The sequence below is a fragment of the Sceloporus undulatus genome, chromosome 5, assembly GCF_019175285.1.
Source record: "Sceloporus undulatus isolate JIND9_A2432 ecotype Alabama chromosome 5, SceUnd_v1.1, whole genome shotgun sequence".
Taxonomy (NCBI): Eukaryota; Metazoa; Chordata; class Lepidosauria; order Squamata; family Phrynosomatidae; genus Sceloporus; species Sceloporus undulatus.
In genome coordinates this window covers 105367200-105389653 of record NC_056526.1, presented here as the reverse complement: position 1 = coordinate 105389653, position 22454 = coordinate 105367200, and the positions used below count along the sequence as shown (strand labels likewise).

General features: G+C 41.5%; 1 protein-coding gene across 5 annotated transcripts in view; it reads left to right on the top strand.

The window, feature by feature from the left end:
- The window catches only part of LOC121930729 (proline-rich protein 5-like), a 181528-nt gene that overhangs the window by 108024 nt on the left and 51050 nt on the right, over positions 1-22454 (top strand). For 4 of the 5 annotated variants that reach the window (XM_042467474.1, XM_042467473.1, XM_042467472.1 and 1 more), the window contains one exon: positions 838-3090. The exons of the other annotated variant lie outside the window; for it this stretch is intronic. In XM_042467474.1, coding sequence (XP_042323408.1) covers positions 838-1391 — 554 coding nt within the window. In that variant the 3' untranslated portion in view covers positions 1392-3090. Of the gene's footprint in view, positions 1-837; positions 3091-22454 lie in introns of those variants that run through there. 5 annotated transcript variants of the gene reach the window in all.

Genomic DNA, 22454 nt, shown 5'->3' with positions numbered 1-22454 from the left:
ACTGTAAAAGAAACCATCCCCTGGTGAAAGGCAAGAAACACTATCCTGGAAGCACTCACTCTACTCCCTCATCCATCCAGCCTTTAGGATGAACACAAATAGTTATGCCCCAAATAACCAACACCAAGGATATAAACAGAGGAACACATCGAGGTGGCACTGCAACACCTGCACAGTCTATGAAGAGCAAGAAGTGGGTTCTTCAGGATATGTTGTTTTAGTCATTGGGCAGATTTCAGAAGGGCCACAGTGCAAATCACAATATGAAACATACATTAATTTTATATTTATACTTGGATCCCAACTCCAGAATATCTCATTATGTATATACAAATATTAAAAAAAAAAATCCAAAACTCAAAATACTTCTAGACCCAAGCATTTCAGATAGGAATACTCAACCTGTGTTTGTTTGCTTAGAATATTTAGAGGGGGGGAAAGAGTTGGGTATCATGCTCAGTCTTGTTATTTGAAGTGGCCTCTATGTTTAGAAAGCCAGTCATTTTTTAGAAACCGTCCCACTTCCAAAAAGTATTTACAGCATAAAACTGGTGCCACCCTGTGGCCATTCTGAAAAAGAATTCCAGCGGTAAATCTGGCTAATTCTTTCCTATTCTTGAAGTCAAAAGGGTATGGCTGATAACCAATTTCTGGATAAAAGACCATTGTAAGTCCTATATAAGTTCCTTCTAGGAAGATAGGAATGAACTGATACATTGTAAGAGAAAATAATCCATTGAAAAAACTGATTTTGATAATAGAAAGTTCCCTAATGAACAGAGAGATGATCCTCTAATGTATGTGAAGCATTTAATTATTCTTTCTATTTGTTAACAGAGAAGCGTTACTTTCGCCGCTCTAAATCTGGGGACATTCTTGCCAAAAATCCTGTAGTGAGATCCAAAAGTTACAACAATCCCTTGCTGACTCCAGTAGCCGAGTATGAAACTGAGGGAGCACCTCCCAATGGCACGGGCATTCGAAGGCACTCTGTGTCTGAAATGACTTCCTGCACAGAAGTGCAGGGCTACTCCAATCTCACAACCATCACAGACAATGGTTCCAAGAGCTCTATGGTCACCACGAAGAGCTCACAGTCAGGAGAGTCAGAGCGCCTTTCTGCAGGCTCAGCTCAGTGTTCAAACCACCTCGGTGCTGTGGAACAACAAAAAGGACTCTTCTACCCAAGAGATGACCAAAGCAGGGCATATGAGTTGTCCAGGGACTCAGACTTGATCGCCATAGCCCCAACCGCCAGCCCTGAAAATATCGTGGACCAGATCTTGGAGTCTATTGAATCAGATTCTGATGGGATTTTCATTGATTTTGGCCAGAGCTGCTCCAGTTCATCTGGGTATAATGTGGATGTGAGCAGGCAGAGCATTGTCTGAAGGACTCTAGACAAACATTCCAGTTTGGGTTTAGGAATGTGGCTTTTGGAATTTGGCAGCACATCTTTTATGTGAATGATTTGGGAGGCTCATCTGAAATTCTTGAGCAATTGGAAATTCAGATAAAAGAATACATTCCTAAGACTCAGAGTGACATGAGAGGAACATAGGGTGGGGGGATAACCATGGTGTGGATAATGGTAATTACCACTGAATCTTAGTTGTTGGGAAGTGCCTCCTCTGTTTACTACAGTGGTGTTTTGCCAGGTTGTATGAACTGCAAGCCAAGTCCATTGAAAGCGATACTCAGTTCCATCAGAGCTCGAATTGAGGCATGGGGCACAGCCAGCAGGAGTTTGGAGTAGATGAGCTCACCTGTTCTCCAGCTATACAGATGCCTCCTCCCAGGCTCAACAGACTAGAGGCAAAATTCTGGGAATCCTGCACATGTTTTCTAGTGGACATTAGGTTTGTGACACACTTGCCTCAAAGCTTGGCCACTGTGGTTCTTTCCCCATCCTATTGTTCTGCCCTTAGGATTGAATTATATGTTACCTACATGGCACTGGAACACTTTCCAAAGGACTGAGTTCCACACTGCAGCTCTAATCAATAGGTAGAGCCACATGCAACTAACTGATGGCATATGACTAGTTTAGAAAGTAATTCACTTTAGTCCACATGCTTCCTGAAAACAAGTGTGTTATCAGTGTAGTGCTGGACACAGGCAGATGGACGAGGATTTCATTCTGAATAGAAGCATATGACCTGGGCATGAGAACATGCCTGCCTGAAAGCATTCAGTGTTCCCAGTTGGGTAGCTCAGCATAAACACAAAATGTAAGGAACAGTTTCAGGAAAATCAGAACTATTGGGGTATGGTAGAAATCCATACCACTGCTGCAGTAGTGGAATTAATCATCATGGTTGCCCATCTGTGGTGCAAGCAAGCAGGATGAATAGAACATAGTGCCATGACGGATCAGACACAATGAATGAACAAATGGGGGGGGGGTTGTCACTGGATTACTTAATTCCCAATGACATCCTTGATGGCTTAACATGACCCCTCAAAAGCCACAAAGGAATTAGTTCCTTGTAAGTTGCATTGAAATCAGAGAGACAAGTTAGTTCTGATTAACATGAGCCTTCTGGGTTTTATTGGGACATAGGCAGACTTTAATTGCCTTGTGGCCATTAAGTTTGATGTGGTATGCAATGATATATTTATGGTGCTTAATCTTGATAGCCCAGTCACGTTCACAAATCACCATTAATATTGCAGTCATTGTGTAGTGAACATGCATGCATGTGTGAAACAGCACCAGACACGCACCACAATACACACACACACATCTAAGAATGCTTCTTACTGTCTATTTAAATTCCTGAACAAGGCACTGTTTCCTTTGTCAAATATTGTTCAGCAGTACACATATTTCCAACCTTGATCTTGGAGCCCCTTGAGCATCTCTCTTGTCCCTTCATTTTTCAGGAGTTCCAAGCACACATAAATGCCAGGATTGCGCTTTGAATGGAAACACTTCCTTATGATTCAAACAATGTTTTTGTTTTAACTGTAAAAAGCAGCATCTGATGATTTCTAGTGACCATTTGTTACTTTTTCTGAGTACATTGAAACACCTTTTACTGATTCAAGTTGAAGTTTGAAAAAATAAACAGTGTGATACATAACATGCTTGGAAGCCTGAGTGGTGTGTTGTTGTTGTTTTTTTACAGAAGATGCAAGATAATTTTGATAAATATAGTTCTTAAAATCTCCAGCTTCTTCTCATGAAGCACAACCAGAAAGAGCATTTTGTTTGTGCCAGAGGTGCTCACTGAAAATTTATACATAGAGATTGAAGCAATTCTGGCTTTAACTATACTGAGTGTGCACTACTTCAAGTTTGAGAATTTGGGTTTTTGAAAAGTCATGTATCTCTCCCATTGGTCTTCCATTGTGATACTTTGTTGGCATAATGGTATCTGCTGACCTAACAGAAGTGTTGCCTTTATTCTACATCTAGGGCCAAAACAAGAAAACCAGCCTTACCTCACAGCAAGCACACAACATTTTTGGCAATTCACACAGACGTTGCTGTGAATTTGCAGGGAATGTGGTTCAGAGAGCTTTAATCTGATTTAAGAAGTCACCTTTTACCCCAAACATCTAAAAATATGAATTTTTCTGTGTCTCTCCAGTCCCGTAAGGTGGCTTCAGTGTGGAGTTAAGAGCAGGAGTCTTTGTTGGGCAGGACTGGTTGGGTCTGGCAAGCCTGGTGTCTCTTACATATTTTTTATTCTTCCCAATCCATCCACTCAGTATTGTGTCATCTTTGTTTGTATTTAAGTGACTGGAGTGTGTGCATTCCCTCGTCCCATTATGCAGGCAATGTATGTATGGTGGAATGAAAGGAGGGAGTGTGCGAGATTGCTACATGAGCGAGAAAGTGAATGATCAGGCAGAGAAGAGGGAATGAATGGGCGCCATTCATTTAAATAAAGATCACACAACACATTGGGTGGGGATGATCAGAAGGAAGCAGAGTAAAAACAAATGTGATCATTGAACAAGACTGGAAGAGGACGGACGTAGCTCAATTTAGCCCCTCATTACTGATCCAGGTTCTAACTGCTACATTGACTCAAGATCTTGCTGCTTCTCTGAGAAGACAAAACGGCACTCTCCCACAGGATCTTTGCTGTGGGTAAAACCCTCAAAGCACATGCAGTCTGTTTCCTTTTTACTTTCTTTCCCTCACATACCACTTTCTAGGCCAGAAATAATAGTCTTAAGGTAATATAAAAAAAAATGCCAGGCATGAACCCATGCAGTATAATTGTAGGGATCTTCTGGAATAATTTTAAAGTTAACTGAATTCTGAAATCATGCATCAGATGAAGTAGGATGTAGCCAATGAAAGATCATGCCTAATAAAATGTATTTGGCTTTAAAGTACCAAGAAACTTTTTTTTCTGACCTAGACTAACACAGGTACATCCTTGAATCCTCACAAAATGTTTCTGTTTGAAAACCCTGCCCAGCCTCTGCTTCAGAGGCTAGCATTCAAGCGACAGCAAAAGAGATTCCACCTAAATACTGGGAAGAACTTCCTGATGGTCAGAGTTGTTCAACAGTGGAATATGCTGCCTCGGAGAGTGGTGGAGTCTCCTTCTTTGGAGGTTTTTCAACAGAGACTGGATGGCCATCTCTCTGGGATGCTTTCATTGTGTGTTCCTGCATGGCAGGGGGTTGGACCAGAAGGCCCTTGAGGTCTCTTCCAACTTTATGATTCTATGATTCAGAGTCTTCTCATGACAAGTCTGTCTCAACTGCCTTGTAATGTAAATTGTCTTTAATATCTTGGTGATGGTTCTGTTTTGGATATAAAATTCCCCTGTGTTTACTATGGGAGACGAAGAAAAATCTACCCTGTCCCATTTTTTGCTGCCTCCCCATATTCATTTGCTCTCCAATCTGCCATGTTTCCATAATTTCCTGTTTCAGTTTCAGCTAATTGAAGCACTGGAAAATGGAGGCTTTTAAAATGCTAATGCCTATTGATTACAATTACCAACTGCATTTTCTCTGCGCCTGAACTATCAGCATCTAATGGGCATCTTCATTTCCCTTTCATTCAGTCTATCTTGGAATCCTGCCTTGGAGAGAGACCTTTTCAGAAACCTTCACCCCAAATATTTGTCATAGTACTCCTAAACAAGAAACAGCACAGTGCTACTATCCATACTGGCCACTGGAATGCACCATTGTGCCAAGTAAAGGCAGTGGGCAGGCAGCAATGTGATGCCAGAGTGAAACTCACTCACATAGCAGTTGTCTACTTAAAAACAATTGGTAGGACCAATTTATAGAATCAGCAGAATCCATTTTCAATCAAGGTCTTTCTGGACTGTAGAGCTTTTGATTTTAGGAACGAAGATGTTGCGTATCTGCACAGTTGTCCAGTAAAAAACAACATTGGTGTACATAGAGAATTTGCATGTTGGAAATAAAGATTTAGCTTAGTTTTCCTTCCAGGCAACATCAAATAGTTCACACTCTGAAGTGGTACAATTCCAGTAAAGCTTTAACATTGAATTCTAAGAATTCTGTAAATTAGCCCAATTACAAAATCCAGTATCACTGGCATAGTATGTATGCTGAATTAGGTTCATAAAAGTGTTCTTCCGTTATCTCAATAGAAGCAATTCTGATTTCTTGGCATTTTTACCAAGAGCTGCTGCTGTAAGGTGATACCATAATGGGCTTGAAAATCAGATTTCTTTGAACAGAATTATAAGTGCAGTTTGCCTTAAGATAATACCTAGCTGGAGTTTGGGACTTGACAAAGGAGTATTACGGCCCCTGGATATTTGGAAGATATGTTTCCATGGGAGCTAATGACAACATTTCTACTCTGAATGGAGCCAAAATAGACCTTCCTCTGCTCCCAGTCAAGGCTGGTGTAATCTAGATATCTGTAAAAAGAAGGGGAAACCATGTTCCACTTTGGGAGACACAGATAAACAGCAACGGACTAATTTTTGAGGAGTGGGGGACTCTGTATCAAGGATGCTGCTTCTTAGGTTCAGGCATGAAAGCAGTGGATTTCATGGTTTGCTGGACTGTTTGCTGGATTGTTTAAACTGTGCCTCTACTTATACTCAACCTCTTTGCACACCATTTAAATACAAATATTACAAAAGTCAAGTAATCTCCAACCTGACAACCACAAAAGAACCATACCTAAATAAGCAGGCACACACATACATCAGGTTTCTCATCATTCAGAGAAGTGGGCTGGGTGATTCTGGGAATCTATTCCCCCCCCCCCCCACGAAAATCACCTTTCCAGATTTTATTAGACTGCATGCCTCTGGGATGGATACCCTTTTACTGTTTTATTTTCATACAGCATCATACCCCTTCAGTCCCAGTTTGTCAGGCACTGTCCTGATGAATCCTCTCATTTTTCTTATCTCCTCATCCCACTTTCCCCTTTGCCCTCAGCTTACTTCAGTTGTTGCAAACTGAGTTCAAAGTGCAAACATAGTTTGCACACAATGAACTCAGCAGGGGAGATAGAAGAACAAGCAGAATTCTGTCCTTCCCTGTAGGCTCAGGCAAAAGCAACTTGCTGTAGCTTCTCATAGCATAGTCGGTATCACACATGCAAAATGTGGGATCAAGATATTCCATGGTGTTTCTTTTAGACCAAAATAATCACAAATCTCTCACAAATCACAAAGATGGAAAGCAGTAGTTTGAGAGGAAGAGTTACACTTTCCACTTGCACCGTTTCCCCAAGGAAAGGTTGTCTTCAGCTGTTTCATCTTTCTCACTCGAATAGACTGTTTGAACTTTTAGCACTCAGATATGGAGCTTTGACATGTTAATTGACCAGACTTTTAGATCTGCCACCACTTCCTTCAGAAGACCTCCCTTTGCCATAAAATAACAAGGTGATTCTAAGAAGTTAAGAGTGGTCAGAGTTTTAAAGGAGGAAGCTACCTTGAGGATTGGTGAGCCATAGTTATACCCTAGAGAGAGTGACTGACAAACACCTTTGCAGGGGCTTTGCAGACTCTACTTCTTCCCCAAGATTTTCTTCCCACTGCCTTGGCAACAGAGTAATATGGTATTTCCAAGGAGAAGACAAGGTAGTCCCAAACTCTGATGCCCAGTTCATTGTGTGTGTAAGCTATTTTATTTCCATGGTGTTTGCTTTTAAATTACTGCTCCATGACTGATACAGTATTATACTTACACGGCCCCAAACAAAACCATCATTTGTTGGCTACATTTCTGTTCTTGTACAAACAACCCGAGTTGCTTCTCAACAGGGTGTAAAGCACTCTGCTGGTGATAAATGAGGAAATGTCTCTAAATCAACAGGCAGCAGGAAGAGATCACAAAGCAGACTTGGCAGCAAAGATATTCTGCAATTGTATCCTACTGTTGTTTCTCGATTGTGTTTTTGTTTTTCCTTCCAGTGGGTGAGTCTCAGGAAACGGTAGTGTCTACTCCCATCAAACAGACATTCTCTGCTGGAGATTTGTGGATTGATATTTGTTGTTTAGAAAAATCATACAAAAAACATGTGTTCTATATAGAAACACAGACTGGGGGCCATCCAGAGGCCAAATGCTCATAATGTGAGGTTTCCCATTGACAGCTACTTATGGAGCAGCTTCTGCTTGAGGATCTGTACTGTCTGTAAGATAAACTGAGAGCACTTTCATGCACCTTCCTGTTCCATGTCTTCAGTCTAAGGCTATAGTAATCTGTACACTTATTGGATGTATGTCCCACTGAGCATGGTCTTATTCTACTTATTCCCAAGTGCTACTGATGTGAGAATTCAGGAAAGTCCAAGTCTGGCTCTTGTTTCAAAGAAGGGAAAAACCAACAATCCAGGATTATTTGCAGTGGCATCGCCAGGGGACTGTAACGGTGATGGGGGTACCATCACTGTTCCCCAAACTTCTTCCTTTTAATGAGTCATAGAATCATAGAGTTGGAAGAGAACACAAGGGCCATCCAGTCTAACCCCATTCTGCCATGCAGGAACTCTCAATTTTGGCAGGAACAGGTTGTGGCTCAGTGGGAGGAGAAAGGAGAGTCCCTAGGCTTTAAAAAAAATCATTGGCTTGTTACAGACTTCCAAAATAAAGCTGCTTCAGGTCTCTTTGGAGGTATGCTATTTAAATGATGCATGCATCCTAAGAATCCGGAAGCTGCACCAATGCTGAACTCCAGTGCTTAGAAATGGAGTGTGGCTTTGGCACGACCTCCGGACTCTTAGGACCCATGCATCATTTAAATAGCATAGCTCCAAAGAGACTCGAAGCAGCTTTATTTTGGCAGTCTGTAACAGGCCATTAAAAATTAAAAATTAAAGTTAAATTAGGGTGTGAGTTTTCCAACAGGCAGAAATTCAACAAATGAAGCTTTTCTCATCAATACATTCCCCTTTGGGTAAACCTGCAGCTTTTAATTGTCTGCCAGGTGTTCAGTTTTTCACAACACAAGACCTGCAAGAACTCCAAGCTGGCAACGTTAACAATAGGCATAATTTAAGAGTGAGTAAGTGAGGTTTGCAATGCTGAGCATTTGCTGTAATTGCTACCCACTATTTCTGGTATGTGTACACTTGTTTTTGGCATGAGGTCCTGAGCATGTGGAAGGAAATTCAATGAGCTGTGTTGCTGAGACTAGCAGATTATTTTTGGCTGGTGGCAAAACCAATTTGCTGTGATTGCAGTTCCTATTAACAGTCTGTGAAAGTTGAATGTATGAATCTCCATCAATTACCAATTTGCTTTCACTGACACCCTGCTAGGTTTGTGCTGGCCTTTGAATCTGTGTGTCACTTCTCCTCCTCACTATTAATCACAGAAGTGAGCAAACTAGAGATCAGAAAGTTAGTTGGAAAGTGCTATGGTGTTGTTATGTTTGCATCAAAAAGTAAGCAAATAAACAAACAAAAGGGCCAAAACCCTTATATTTATTATGATCACTTTGAAAAGGGGGCATTTATTATATTTAGATAATAAATTACACATTTATTATCTAAGCTCATATTGAAATGTACTTTACATTATTATTATTATTATTATTATTATTATGTTTATTTATACTGCGCTGTAGATTTACATATTGAAATTTGCTGTAATAAAAATAAAAAATGCAACCCATAATCGCATTCCTTCTCCCTGTTTCTGTTTTAAGTATGAGAAAGAGAGAAAAACGGTGGTATTTTTTCAAAAACCTGTTTCTCACCCATCTACCTACTCAGTAAATAGGAATGAGTGAGATTAAAAATAAATAAATACACATACATGGGAAAGCAGATGGAAACAAAAAGTTTCCTGGGTGGCATGATAGCAATTATAAAAGGCTGGAGCAATTAAGCACAACTGATTGGGCAGGTAGGTTACTTCCCAGTCCAAGACTCCAACCCCCAAACAATGGATATAAATCCAATAACAAAGAAATGTCCACTTAAGCTCCCAAAAATGACAAAAAAAAAACCTCAAACCCCATCTGCAACCCCTTCCCCATTATCCATGTAATACTTGTAGAAAGGCGGGTGGTAATATACAGATAATTGCAGCAAAAATACCATCAGCAAAATTGAAATGTGGTGAACAAGAAGACATGAGGATTAAACGCTCCATGGCTCAGATTTCAAAATCTACTTCCCTGTGCCACCTGTAAAACGTGGTGCAAAGTGTGTATATGGGGGGGGGGGGGAGGATATAGCATTAAACCTCCCTTCCTCCCTCTGTTCCTCCTTTATCTTTCCTTTCATCCATCCATTGTTCCCTACTCCTCTTTCTCACTCTGTGGAGGCCTGTTTTTCCTACCTGCATCTCTGCATCATCAGGCAGTCCACTACAGGTTTCCTTTCCTTCCTTCTGTTCTTGTTGTTGTTATTGTCTTTCACGCCATTTACATCCACTCCTGCATGCCACCCACTACAGATGGAAGGTTTTTGTTTTTTTAGCAAGAATATCAGGCAAGGTAATGAAAGGGAGGAGAAACAAAAATGCTAATGCCCAATATCATTTCTGGAAAAATATCCTCCAAATTGGAATCATAGGCCCGCTACAAATGAGCCTTTGCGGTGCCCTGTTATGTGCTAGGGGTTGGCCAAGGACCTAGCGTCCACACCGGCCTCACCCCTAGCACGTGACGGGGGCGTAAAAATGGAGGCACCCTATAAACACGGGCGCCGCCATTTTTACATGCCGGACGCATAGCGTCCGCACGTCGCACCCTGGATACGATGCAGCGAGTGTGCAAGTAGCACCTTGTGGCATCCCATCCGGGGTGCAAGAAGAAGCGCCATTTTGGGGCTTCTTTTTGCTCCACGCGGGAGCCGCGTGGTTTGGCTGCTGCGGCTCCCTCGCAGAGCAACCGCAGTGGCATGAGACCGCCCATTTTGGGCAGTCTGTAACACACCATAGAGTTGGAAGAGACCACAAGGGCCATCCAGTCCAACTCCCTGCCATGCAGGAACTCTCAATCAAAGCATCCCCAACAGAGGGCCATCCAGCCTCTGTTTAAAGACCTCTAAGGAAGGAGATTCCACTACACTCCAAGGAAGTGGGTTCCACTGTCCAACATTTCAATAAGTAAACAGTGTTGCGGTTTATTTTGTTAAAAATAGATAGATGTAATCAACAGCAATGCCTCATTTTGGACCTAGGGTTGCTAGAAAGAAAACTGTAGATGGCTTTTGTAATTTTAATGGTTGTGTCGAAGACAGCATTTCAGCAGGTGTTGCTTGTTACCTAGTTGTGTGACAAGCAGCACCTGATAAATTCCCTCTTCTGCACAACCGCAGGAGGCACAAGAGTCATCTCCAGTTTTCAATCTGGCAACACTGTTCTGATCTCTTTCAAAAATAATGCTATAGCATGGAGTTATAGCTTAGTAAGCAGTACTAAGTGGGCCTTAATTTTCCAAATGCAACTTCAGATTTGCCAGATTGTAAAGGCAACATACTCTGGATTAAAGTTCTCTCTTTATCCAAAATATGTCCATTTAGCTTATGTTATAGTGCATAGAAAGATTACCCATTTTATTTCTTCTTCTTTTCTGAAAAATCATAACTATAGCAAGCCCTCAGTTCTTACAAATGCATAAGCAGGCATCTCTAAGAAGATTATAACATCTGTAGTGATTTTCATGTGTAAATGGTGGCTGTCATACATATTACACCACACATAGAACCTCTACATTATTTTATATCACCTCATGTAGTTATCAACAGTACCATAATAAACTCTGGACAAACCATAAATCAAGTGATGAAAATGCATCTGTGATGGTAGGCAGTCTTTGGGAAAATACGAGCATAAAAAAAAAGACATATAGGTGTTCAATGCGTTAAATACTGACACTCATGATTGCTGTTTTTAAAAAATGGGGGGGGGGAGCCTTTCCGTGTGGAAAATTGGGTGCTTGTTGAAAGGTTAGAAACAAAATTTCAAATTAGCTTTCTAATCTTCTTTTTGGCCAGCATAAGCAAGCAAAGATTTTGGCACAAACTAGAGCAATTTTTGCCAACATGACAGATGTTTTTGACTTCAGCTCCCATCAGACCAGTTAGCATTTCTGCAGTCAGGAATTCTGTGAGTTCTAGTGCAAAACACCAGGAAGGCACCAGAATTGGCCAGACTAGAGGAAGGCCAGACCACAGTGTTATGTCCATTTGTGTTAAGTGAAATTATGTCCATTTGTGTTAAGTGAAATTAAATGAATGTCTAGTCATAACCGACTGTAGGGGTGGTACTCATCTACGTTACTAAGCCAAAGAGCCAGCATTGTCCAAAGATGAATCTGGTGGTCATGTGGCCAGCATGAGTGCACCGAATGCTGTTACTGTCCCACTGAAGTGGTACCTATTTATCTACTTGCATTTGCATGCTTTCGAACTGCTAGGTTGACAGAAGTTGGGATTAATGACAGGAGCTCACTCCATGCAGCAGTCATGCCTCGAACTGCTATCCTGCAATCTTCAGAACTGACACCTTAATCACTAAGCCACCACTTCCCTTAAATGAAATTAAAATATAATAATAATAATAATAATAATAATAATAATAATAATAATAATAATATATTTATATCCCACCTCTCCCTTCCGGAATCTAGGCTGGTAACAACAGTCCAATAAAAGAGATATGCAGACAATAGTAAAATTTCCCTGGTCCCTTAACCTTCCCTCCTTCTGCTAAAATTGCACATAAACATCAAGATACAGTCGGCCCTTCTTATACATGGATTTTTTATACACGGATTCAAGCATACACGGTTTGAAAATGTTCCAAAAAAGTATAAATTTACCTTGATTTTCCATTTTTTAGAAGGGACACCATTTTGCTATGTCATTATATCTAATGGGACTTGAGCATACACGGATTTTGTTATACATGGGGGATCTTGGAACCAAACCCCAGTGTATAACAAGGGTCCACTGTATAATACAATATTCCCAGTGCAGTGTACTTAGTTACAAATTTTGTAACTAAGGATCAACACAGGTCGAATTGTTCCAAGAGACTATCTAGAGAGGCAGTGAAAGAATGAATGGATCAATTTGCTTAATTCAGCTAGAGGTTAGTCTGGAAGGCCCACCGGAAGTTAATTCTAACTACCTTTGGGCAACAGGGTACTGGAAGGTGTGTGTGTGTGATGTCTGATTATTGATAAAATTCAAAGCAAAATGGATTTTCAAAAAACAGGGAGAAAAGGAGGAGGAGGAGGAGCAATGTGACCTCTCCTATTTTCCCCCCTGAAAAACTGGCTGAGTACCCCAGAAATCATTCTTGTCCTGTATAAACCATACCACACTTAACAACTCATGGTCATGCTGGAACCATGCTCCTCCCTCCTCTAACACTGATAAAACTGTGCCCGTTTTAATTAGGTTTGGGTCTGGTTTTTCATCTCTCGTGTTATGATGAGTTAAAACAAAGCTTTGAACACGACAGAATTTAACTTGCAAATCTGCTCTCCAAAGATGTTTTCCCTCTTGAAAAGAATCCTGATTGACAACAGCAAAAGAACACAAGCCACTGAACTATTATATCTTGGATTTGAGGGTTTGGGTTGTGTGTGTGTTTTAAATAAAATAAATGTTCTCAGTATGCAAAGGCCGCCAAAGGCATGAACCATTCTTATTCCTATTTACAGCCACATTGAAGGGGCAGGGACTTGATGGGCACTTTACAAAGAAAACGTACTAATTTGAGTCCCACTCCCACCCGCGCTTCATACATAAAGAGAAAAGCTGACAACATGAAATCTGTACAAAATACTTGCCTTTCTGTGTTCCCTATTCTTCTATCAGTGCTTACACAGATGAAATTATTTCTTAACGATAGCAAGTTTCATTAGGACCATAGCTGAAACATTATTTTAATTGACATGTAGCATGTTCTATGAAAATAACAGACAAAACTCCCTGACCAGTCAATTACCATATAAATAGGAAGGCATAGATCATTCCTCTATCGCCATCAGTGCATTTTTTGCTGATGAAAATATGTTAATAGGCAAAGGCAGCTTTTTCATTTGAATAATGACTTAATGCGTCTGTGGATTTCAGATGGTGGATTAAGGCCTTTCTGTGAAAAGTTTTTGCATTTGTCCTATAGTTGCTCAAAGAGGGGAAAGGGTCTGGCATTTGAGAATCTTCACACACACACACACACACTTGCTAGGATGTTGGTGTGTATGTGCTAAAATATCTTTGGGCCAAAGAAAATATGTATTCATCTTTTATTTCAGAAAAGCTAGGGTTTGATGGACCAGCATGAAAGATGAATGACACATTTGATGGTTGCAATCAGTTTCCTTTATCACACATCGCAGGCTTTCTTGGATCCTTGCCATTTTCCCTACCGGATGGACTATATCCATCACCTATTTGCATTATGTTCTTAGGATTTCATAAGATCACAGAGACAAGAAAGGCAGACATTTGTATATGGAGCTTCACTGTGTGCAAAAGTGAGATCAGGAGGCAAGTAAATTATGTGCCTTTGGCGCTTTTCATGACTCTGTCCCATTCACTGAGTGGTAATCTAAACTGGAATGGGATCAGGGCTTGTAAAAATTACCCCCAGGATCCTCCAGCAAGCATGACCAGTCACATTCTGGGACCCATAGCCCAGAAACATAAAAGGGGTTGTAATCACTGATGACTCAATGTGGCTAGCTATCAAGAGGAGAATTTAAGGCTCCATCTCACATAGAAGAATTTGGGGCAGATTTTTGAAGATATTATCATCAATATACATTAAATGCGAATTCCAGCTATTCCCGTAACTATTGCTTTCCCTATTCTTTTCCATAAAAGCTGTTTTGAGCAAAGTGCTTCTTTGTCTCCTAATGTGAGCTAACATGAGTTTTTTTGTTGTCGTCAGTTTTTTATTGTTGTCAAGTTGACTTCAACTTATGGTGACCCCATGAATGAATGTCATTTAAAGTGGCATCAAACTGCATTATTTCCACAATGCAGATGCAGTTTAGTATTCTTCTGATTCCTTGACTGCAGTCTCCATTCTGATTAATGACTGAGGGGCAAAACAGACAGCCTCTTTGTGCTGGCTTGGGGGCATTGTCAGAATGTGACATTTAGATACCATATGCTCTGACACTGCTCCGAAGCCGGTGTCATGCCACCCACCCTACCACACAGCAGGCAGCTTTGCTCAATAAACATCCCAATCCCCAAGAAAGGAGACACCAGTTATTGCAGTCACCACTGGACCATTGCATTTATCTCCCAAGCAAGGAAAGTGATGCTCAGAATTCTACAACAAAGACGTTTATCATATATGAAATGAGAAATGCCAGATGTCCAGGCTGGATTCAGAAAAGGAAGAGATACTACAGATCATATTTCAAGCATACCTTGGATAATGGAGCACATCAACGACTTTCAGAAGGAAAGCAGCCTGCAATTTATAGATTATAGCAAAGCCTTTGATTGTGCTGATCATGAAAAACTCTGGAACATGCTTCAAAAAACTGGTGTGCCACAACATTTGATTGTCCTGGTGCATAACTGTTCTCAGGGCAAGATACATGGGCAGAAAGGGTCGGCACCACATGCTGTGGCCTGTGCACTGAGCAAAAAGAAGCCCTGAAAAGGAGCTACCTTTTGTGCTACAGAATGGGCACTCTTGGCGCACTTGCACACCATGATGATGCCTCTCCTGCGCCACACTGTTTGGATGCAGCGCACAAGGCATGTCACTGACACGTGCACCGTTTGGATGCCAAGATGACACCCAGACAGCACAGTAGGGCCCAGGAGCATGCAGACGCTCCGCTCTCCTGAGCCCTAAAATCGGCCCCAGGCCATCACTTTATGCCAGTCTGTGCCAGGCCTATGTTAGCAGGGAATACAGAGAAATGGAATGGTTGCCAAATGGCATGGGGATCAAGCAAGCTTTCATTTTATCACCCTGTCTGTTTAATTTGTATACTGAACATATCATAGGTAAAGCAAGATTAGAATAAGAGGAAGGAGGCATGAAAATAGGAAGGAACAGCAACAATGTAAGATATGCAGGTGACACCATACTAGTAACAGAAAACAGCAAAGATTTGGAATAATTACTGAAGAAAATCAAGGAAGAAAGTGCAAAGAAAAGTTTATAGTTGACCATTAAGAAAATAGAAGTCATGACCACAGATGATTCACATCACTTTAAAGTAGACAGTGAAGACATTAAAAATAATTCAAGATTTTTCAGACCTCGACTCAGGGCTGAAACAGCGAGAAAGCTGGTTTGGGGCCACAGCAACAGCACGTCGCGGCCCCAATCCAGCTTTTTGCTGGCACAAAAAGAGGTGGCAAAATGCTGTTCCTTTTTTGAGCTGGCAAAAAGCTGGCATTTCTGCCGCCACCGTGGCCTTGTGGCATTCCTGTGGCATGAGGCATATACACGAGCATTGAGCATTTCCGACTTGTGGGTCATCCCCCCCCCCCATATTTGTTGACAGATTTTAGTTGGAATATTTTGAATATGACCAACAGAATAGATGAAAAAACAGAAAAAAGTATGGCCGGGAAATCCTATACATGATCACTCCGGCAACAATTTTATAAGCACAATATTGGAAACTCAACCTTATAAGTAATGCAGGCCTTGGCAATGAAATAGTTTGCCAGCCCTAATTTAGATGCTCATCCTATGATGGAGCATTCAAGCAAACAATTCTCACCCTACCCACTGTGATTGTCTTGTATTAGGGATGAGCAAAAAAATGGCTCATGGGACTGCATGGGGCCACAGGTTATTTTTTTGGTACAGCCTTAGTGTTATCCATTGACAATGCAATTTATAACTAAGTATGGTGGCAAACCAATAAATGCATTATAGTTAATGGCAAGAAATGCTAAATGTACTAAAGTCAATGGGATAGTGATTATCTAAGTCATCATCATTGTAAATGTAGCTCTTTTTGGTTCAGTATCATTAGACAATGTCATACTAATTAAAATCATTCTGTGTATATATAAGATTCATCAATCTATACATAATATAAGTTTAATAATAATCAAGTAGAAATTTGGGTAAAGAGCCTAAATACCTTAAAAACACAGATCCCATCTGATCTTGGAAGCTAAACAGGGTCAGTCCTGATTAGTACCTGTTGGGGAAACTCCCAGTGATGACCAGTTGCTGTAAGCTCTTTTTCAGAGGAAGCAACTGGCAAAAAGCCCTCTGAGTATTCCTTGCCTAAGAAAACCCAATGAAATTAATCAGGCCACCATAAATCGACGGGTGACTTGAAGGCACACAGAGGACTGTGGAAATATATTTGTTAGTAATGGATAGCGGAATTTTTAAATAATTTTAATATTTGAATGATTTAATAATTTAATAATATTTGCTGTATAATTAATTAATTAATTAATTTAAAAATCTATTTTAAAATTAGAATTATCTAAAACTATTTAGAGATAAATCTGTTTCACATACACATAACGTGTATTTCCAACTTTATTTTTTTAAAAACAAAACAAAAATCTGACCCTTCAGCACTTGGCCAGCCTAAAGACACCTGTGGTCCCACTGTAGTGCTCAACTTTGCTTTATGTTGCTTAGTTTGATAACAACTCCATTGTTTAATTCAGTTGGATCTCAGTTGCACTTCTTTTACCAGCCTGGAGAACTGACTGACTATGACAAAGCATGAGAACTCCTGTGTTCATGCGCACAGCATGGGAAGCTTTTATAATGGTGAATTAAATAAGGAAAATTCTTTCTCCTGTATATTGTGTATACACATCCATTCACTAGATTCTTACTTTTCTCAGCTGGAAAAGCCAGTAGAGTGAGTTCTAAAAGATGTCACAGCTTACTTGATTTATTCTGTTTCAAGACCCTCTAGGGAAAAATCTTCCTCTGGGGAGATACCAGACTTTCCCTCTTTGCTGCCCCTAAAAGAGTAAATTACACTCTACAATTCTTACAGACCCCAAGGCTGGAACTTTGCAGAAAGCCGAGTTCTTTGATGCTGTGAATGAATAAGATGAGAAACTGGTGTGAATGTGGTTGTACAGAGGCAATTTCTCATTCAGCAGGAGGCTTTATTTCCATTGTTAAACAAGTCACTTCCCATGAGGGCATCTGACATATAGCCCATGAGGCAGGAGCTCCACCTGTGATTTGTGTGTGTGTATACACATACACACACACACACACACACACACACACACACACACACACAGTATGTATGGATGTGCTCATCATATGTGACATCTCTTTTAATTAATCAGTCCCACCTCTAGTATAATCTGCAACATGTTTACTATAGAGATTATCACATGCCTCTTTTTGCCTGATCTAGGCACAGGCTTAAACAGACTTAAAAAGATCTTATCACACATCTCCATCCCCAACTCGGTGGCACTGCATACCCAATATGGACTCCTGGCATACTTTTTGAAGAACAGTACTTTCCAGTTCTTTGAAATGTACACCAGATCAGGTACATGATGTGGCTGTGTCAGGCACAGAGGCATGCGATAAGATACGTTTAAGCCTGTGCCCAGCCTCTGCTTGGATCGGGTGAAAAGAGGCATTTGATAATCTCCTACAACAAATTTCTGTAGTTACCCTATAGGTGAATAAGAAATTGATGTTCCAATTGCCTCCCTTCCTTAAGTAAAAGTAAAGATTTTTCCTTTGACAAGCGTGTAAGGTCATGTCTGTAGGGGACAGTGCTCATCTCCACTATTAAGCCAAGAGAGCCAGCACTGTCAAAGACTACTCCATGGTTATGTGGTCTAGCATGATTGCACAGAATGCTATTACCTTCTCACCAAAGTGGTACCTATTTATCTACTTGCACTTTTACATGCTTTTGAACTAAGTTGGCAGAAGCTGGGGCTAGTGATGGGAGCTCACTCCATCACATGGCACTTGAGTCACAAATTGCCTATCTGCTGACCTTGCGATGGTCAGAGTCATCGTCTTAACCACTGAGCCACACATGCATATTCTGTGGAAGTTTGAGGATGAAGGAAATGTCTCCTTCTGTAAAGATTCTAGACCATATATAACTAAGGGCCAGAACAGACCAGCAGCTTCAGCCAGCTTGGAGACATGGCATTTACACACACCATGCCCCTAAGTCTAAGTCACTCCACGGGCAGCTTTGGGATGACTTGGAGGCGTGAAGTTTAGACTCCACATGCTCCAGAGCCAGTGAAAAATTGGCTGGATTGGGGCCACATGTCTGTTTGCTGCAGCTGGATTGGAGCCACACATCTGTTGGCTGCTGCCCCAATCCAGCCTTAATTGTGGCAGGCCCCAGCCACACCACCAGGTCTGTCTGTTTCACCCCTAACAGTGTTCAGATTTGGGTGTGGCAGTATGAAGACTAGGAATGTGGCGGGCAGCTAGGGAAAAATTAGAAAAGATCCTCAAATGTAAAGATATACAACTGAGCATGAAAATTAGAATCATTCAAACCACTGTATTACCTATTACCATGTATGGATATGGGAGCTGGACAGTTAAGAAAGATGATAAGAAGACAATCAATTCATTTGAGATGTGGTGCTGGGGAAGAGTATTGTGGATACCATGGACAGACAAAAAGACAAACAAATGGATCCTAGAATAGATCAAGCCAGACACCCCATGTGTGTGTGTCTGAAACCTGGTCAACATCCCCACTACCCCCATGCCACCTGCGTGCACCACTCCATGCACGTGCGTGTGTGCTGCACTATGCATGTGCTGCCCCAACCTCCTGAATGTGCTGCCCACATGCAAGCTTTTCTGTCGCCCCCCATGCGCTGCTCCACCCCATGCATGCTACTGTACACCGTGCACGTTAGAAAAACTCACCAGAAGTCCCACCCCCAAGCCTTGCTTACAGAAGCCCCTTCCCTGACACTGGGTGACAGCCAGTGCAGGAGTACTACTGTGTAGAAGGGCACATAGGGGCTGTACAGACAGCTCTGTAAGGGACAGGTTTGTGCCACCTCTGGAAGAGCTGGAATGGGGCCACAGTAATGGTCAATCTGTGGTCCCAATCCAGCATTTTCCTGCTTCTCCTTGGCCTGGAAAAGGGGTGCCCTTGCCCCTCATGTGCCCACTGTACCCCGACATGAAGGAGGAGAAAGGGGTCGCCCCTTTCACCTCTGGATCATTGGCACGGCCATGCAGTTGCCGCATCAACAATTTGCAGGCAGGAAGAAGCTGCCTAGAGCAGCTTCTTCCATGCGACGTCATAAGGGCTGCGATGCAGCCTTATGATGCCGCTTCCTCTGCGCAACGTGTGGACACTGCATGTCACGTACGTCATCATGGTGCTTCCCGTGTGGATGGGAGGCTGCCATGATGATGGCAGTGGCATGTTCTAGGGTTCCGGACCATGCAGTTGCTATGCAGTCTGGAACCGTAGAATTGGCGGCACCACACCACTTTGTGCCCATCTGTACCAGTCCATAGACACAAATAAAAATAACTTTAGCATTCAGGTTCATAAAAATATGTCCACCATGTTGCCATATGTATCCTTATTCCTCAAGCAGAGAACTGGGAGACTGAATAATATGCAATGTCTTTCCCCCCAGCCATTGGGCAGGCACCCTGTCCCATAGCAAAATGATATGTTCTCCCCTCCATGTTTCTCAAAATAACAGACTAAAAGCATGTCCTACTCTTGACATGAGTAGCTTACAGTTGTCTACCAATGCCTGCCATTTCATCCAAGGCTAAAAGATTCTGCAGCACAGACACACAAAGGAGAATTCACCCCAATGTTCTACACAAAAGAGAATTTGTACTGGGTGTGTCTGTGAGAGAGAAGCCAAGAGCCGTTTGCATGTTCAGATGCACCATGCCTTGTTGTTGTTGTGTGCTTCCAATTTGTTTCTGACTTATGGCGACTCTAAAGTGACTCTGTTGTGGAGCGTTCTTGGGAAGATTTGTTCACAGGGATTGCCTTTGCCTGGGTCTAGGTGTCAGAAAATGTGGAAAGCAGCTAGTGATGATGATGATTTTATTTGTTTATTACCCTCCTCTCCCCATGGATCGAGGTGGAGAACAACAATTAACAAACACACCACATCAGTTAAAACACATGAGCTAAAATGCACATCAACGTAAAAGGACAAATAAAATATACATACACTAAAACAATCCATATTAAAAATTCACAATTTAAATCCGATGGTTACCATCAGCACCACTGTGTGAGGTGTGTGGTAGGAGAGTGCCACTGAACTCAGTGTGTGCACATGCGGGTTTATTTTCATTTTTATTACTCTGAGTTAAACATTTTCACAGTATATTTTACAAATCATTCAGAAAGATTATTGCATTCAAAAGAAATATTACCCATCAGGGAGGAATAAATCAAGCTGAGAAACTGAGCAATGATGTAAAGAAAGAGACAAAATAAAAGAATGGCATAATACTTAATAATGGAGCAATAAAATTAAGGACACATGCTAATGAAACATGAAACTCAAGGTGAAACAACCCCACCCCACCTCTTTCTCTTGTCTGTTGAGTTTCAGATTGTAAATTACCCCAGGGCAGTGACCTCTCTTTTTAGTAGCACTTTGCATAACCTCCACAATCTAAACTGTCCCCCAGTACAATAACATCCAAAATTCACAAAAAACAGTAATACCTTTATTGGGAAAACCAAATTGCACAAAATACATGGTGTAAGCTTTTGAAGCTCCAGTAGTTTCTTCATCAGGCAAAGATGCTAAAAATCAAACAGGAGAGGACAAAAAAGGGAGGGCAATAATGATGCTGAAGTCATAGGCCTATGTTAACATACAGCAGTTCTCAGTTAAACTAGTATGGAAATTGGGCCATTCACATTACAATTTACCCCGGTTCTGAAATCGATTCTTGCACATGAAGTTCATATTCACCCCAAATTCCCCACAAGAGAATCAGAGGCTTGCACACCCATTCCATGGCAAATGCCCCTTAGAGCAGGTTAAAAGAAATTGGCGCAAATAGCGTTTCTTTTGAGAAACCCCGGGTTCTGTGAAATATGAACTTGCCCCCGATCATGACCGGGGCAAATTGAGGGAGGGATTTAGGTCAGAGGGTGGGCAAAGGGCAGGGCATTCCCTCCTATCATCAGAAGGGAGGGGGGAGGAGGAGGAGGAAAGATCCGGAAAAAAAGGGGAATCTGGATGCAAAGGGGTGACTTTTGGGCTGCAGAGGGCTGTCAGAGAGAGGTGGGGATGGAGAAAGTGATGAAAGAGGAGGAGGAGGATGAAGGAGCTGGGGGAAAGAGTCAATGGGCATCCCCGAGGAAGGAGAAGGTCTGAAGGAAGGAGGAGGAGGAGGAGGACGAGGAGGAGGAGGAGGAGGAGGAGGATTTCCAGGGGGAATTGGGTTGCGGGGCTATGCTGGGGCATGTAGGGAAATCCAGCTGCAGCAGAAGCAGCCTCTTCTATTTCTGATAATTTCCCTTTGATGTGTATTTTTTAAAAATTATTTTTGGCAAAAAATGCGCATGTTCTTGGCGATAGAGAGATAGATAGAGAGATAGATAGATAGAGAGATATAGAGATAGATGGTGAGCAGGAGCAAGGGTCATTTCAGGGCAGGTGGGGGGGCAGAGCAAGACAAGCCTCTCCTATCCATCAGGGACCTTTTCCCTTTGATGTGTATTCTTTTAAAATTATTTTTCTCTGTCTATTCTATGCACATATTCTTTCCTTTGGAATGACAGCTGGGTTGGGAATGAATGTTACAAACCGAATGTAATGTTGCAACTTGGCAAATTGATACAGCTTTTTCTAGGGCAGGCTATTATTTCCTTTGGAATGACTGCTGGATGAATGTTACCAATTGAATGTAATGCTTCTCTTTCCAATTATGTAAATTGACAAATTGATACAGCTTTTGCTAGGAATTCAGGGGTTGCCTAGGGAGAGCCAAAAAAAGCATCCTTTTCTGGCATTCCGAGGTGAGGAATTAATATTATTGATATTATTATTATTATTATTATTATTATTATTATTATTATTATTATTA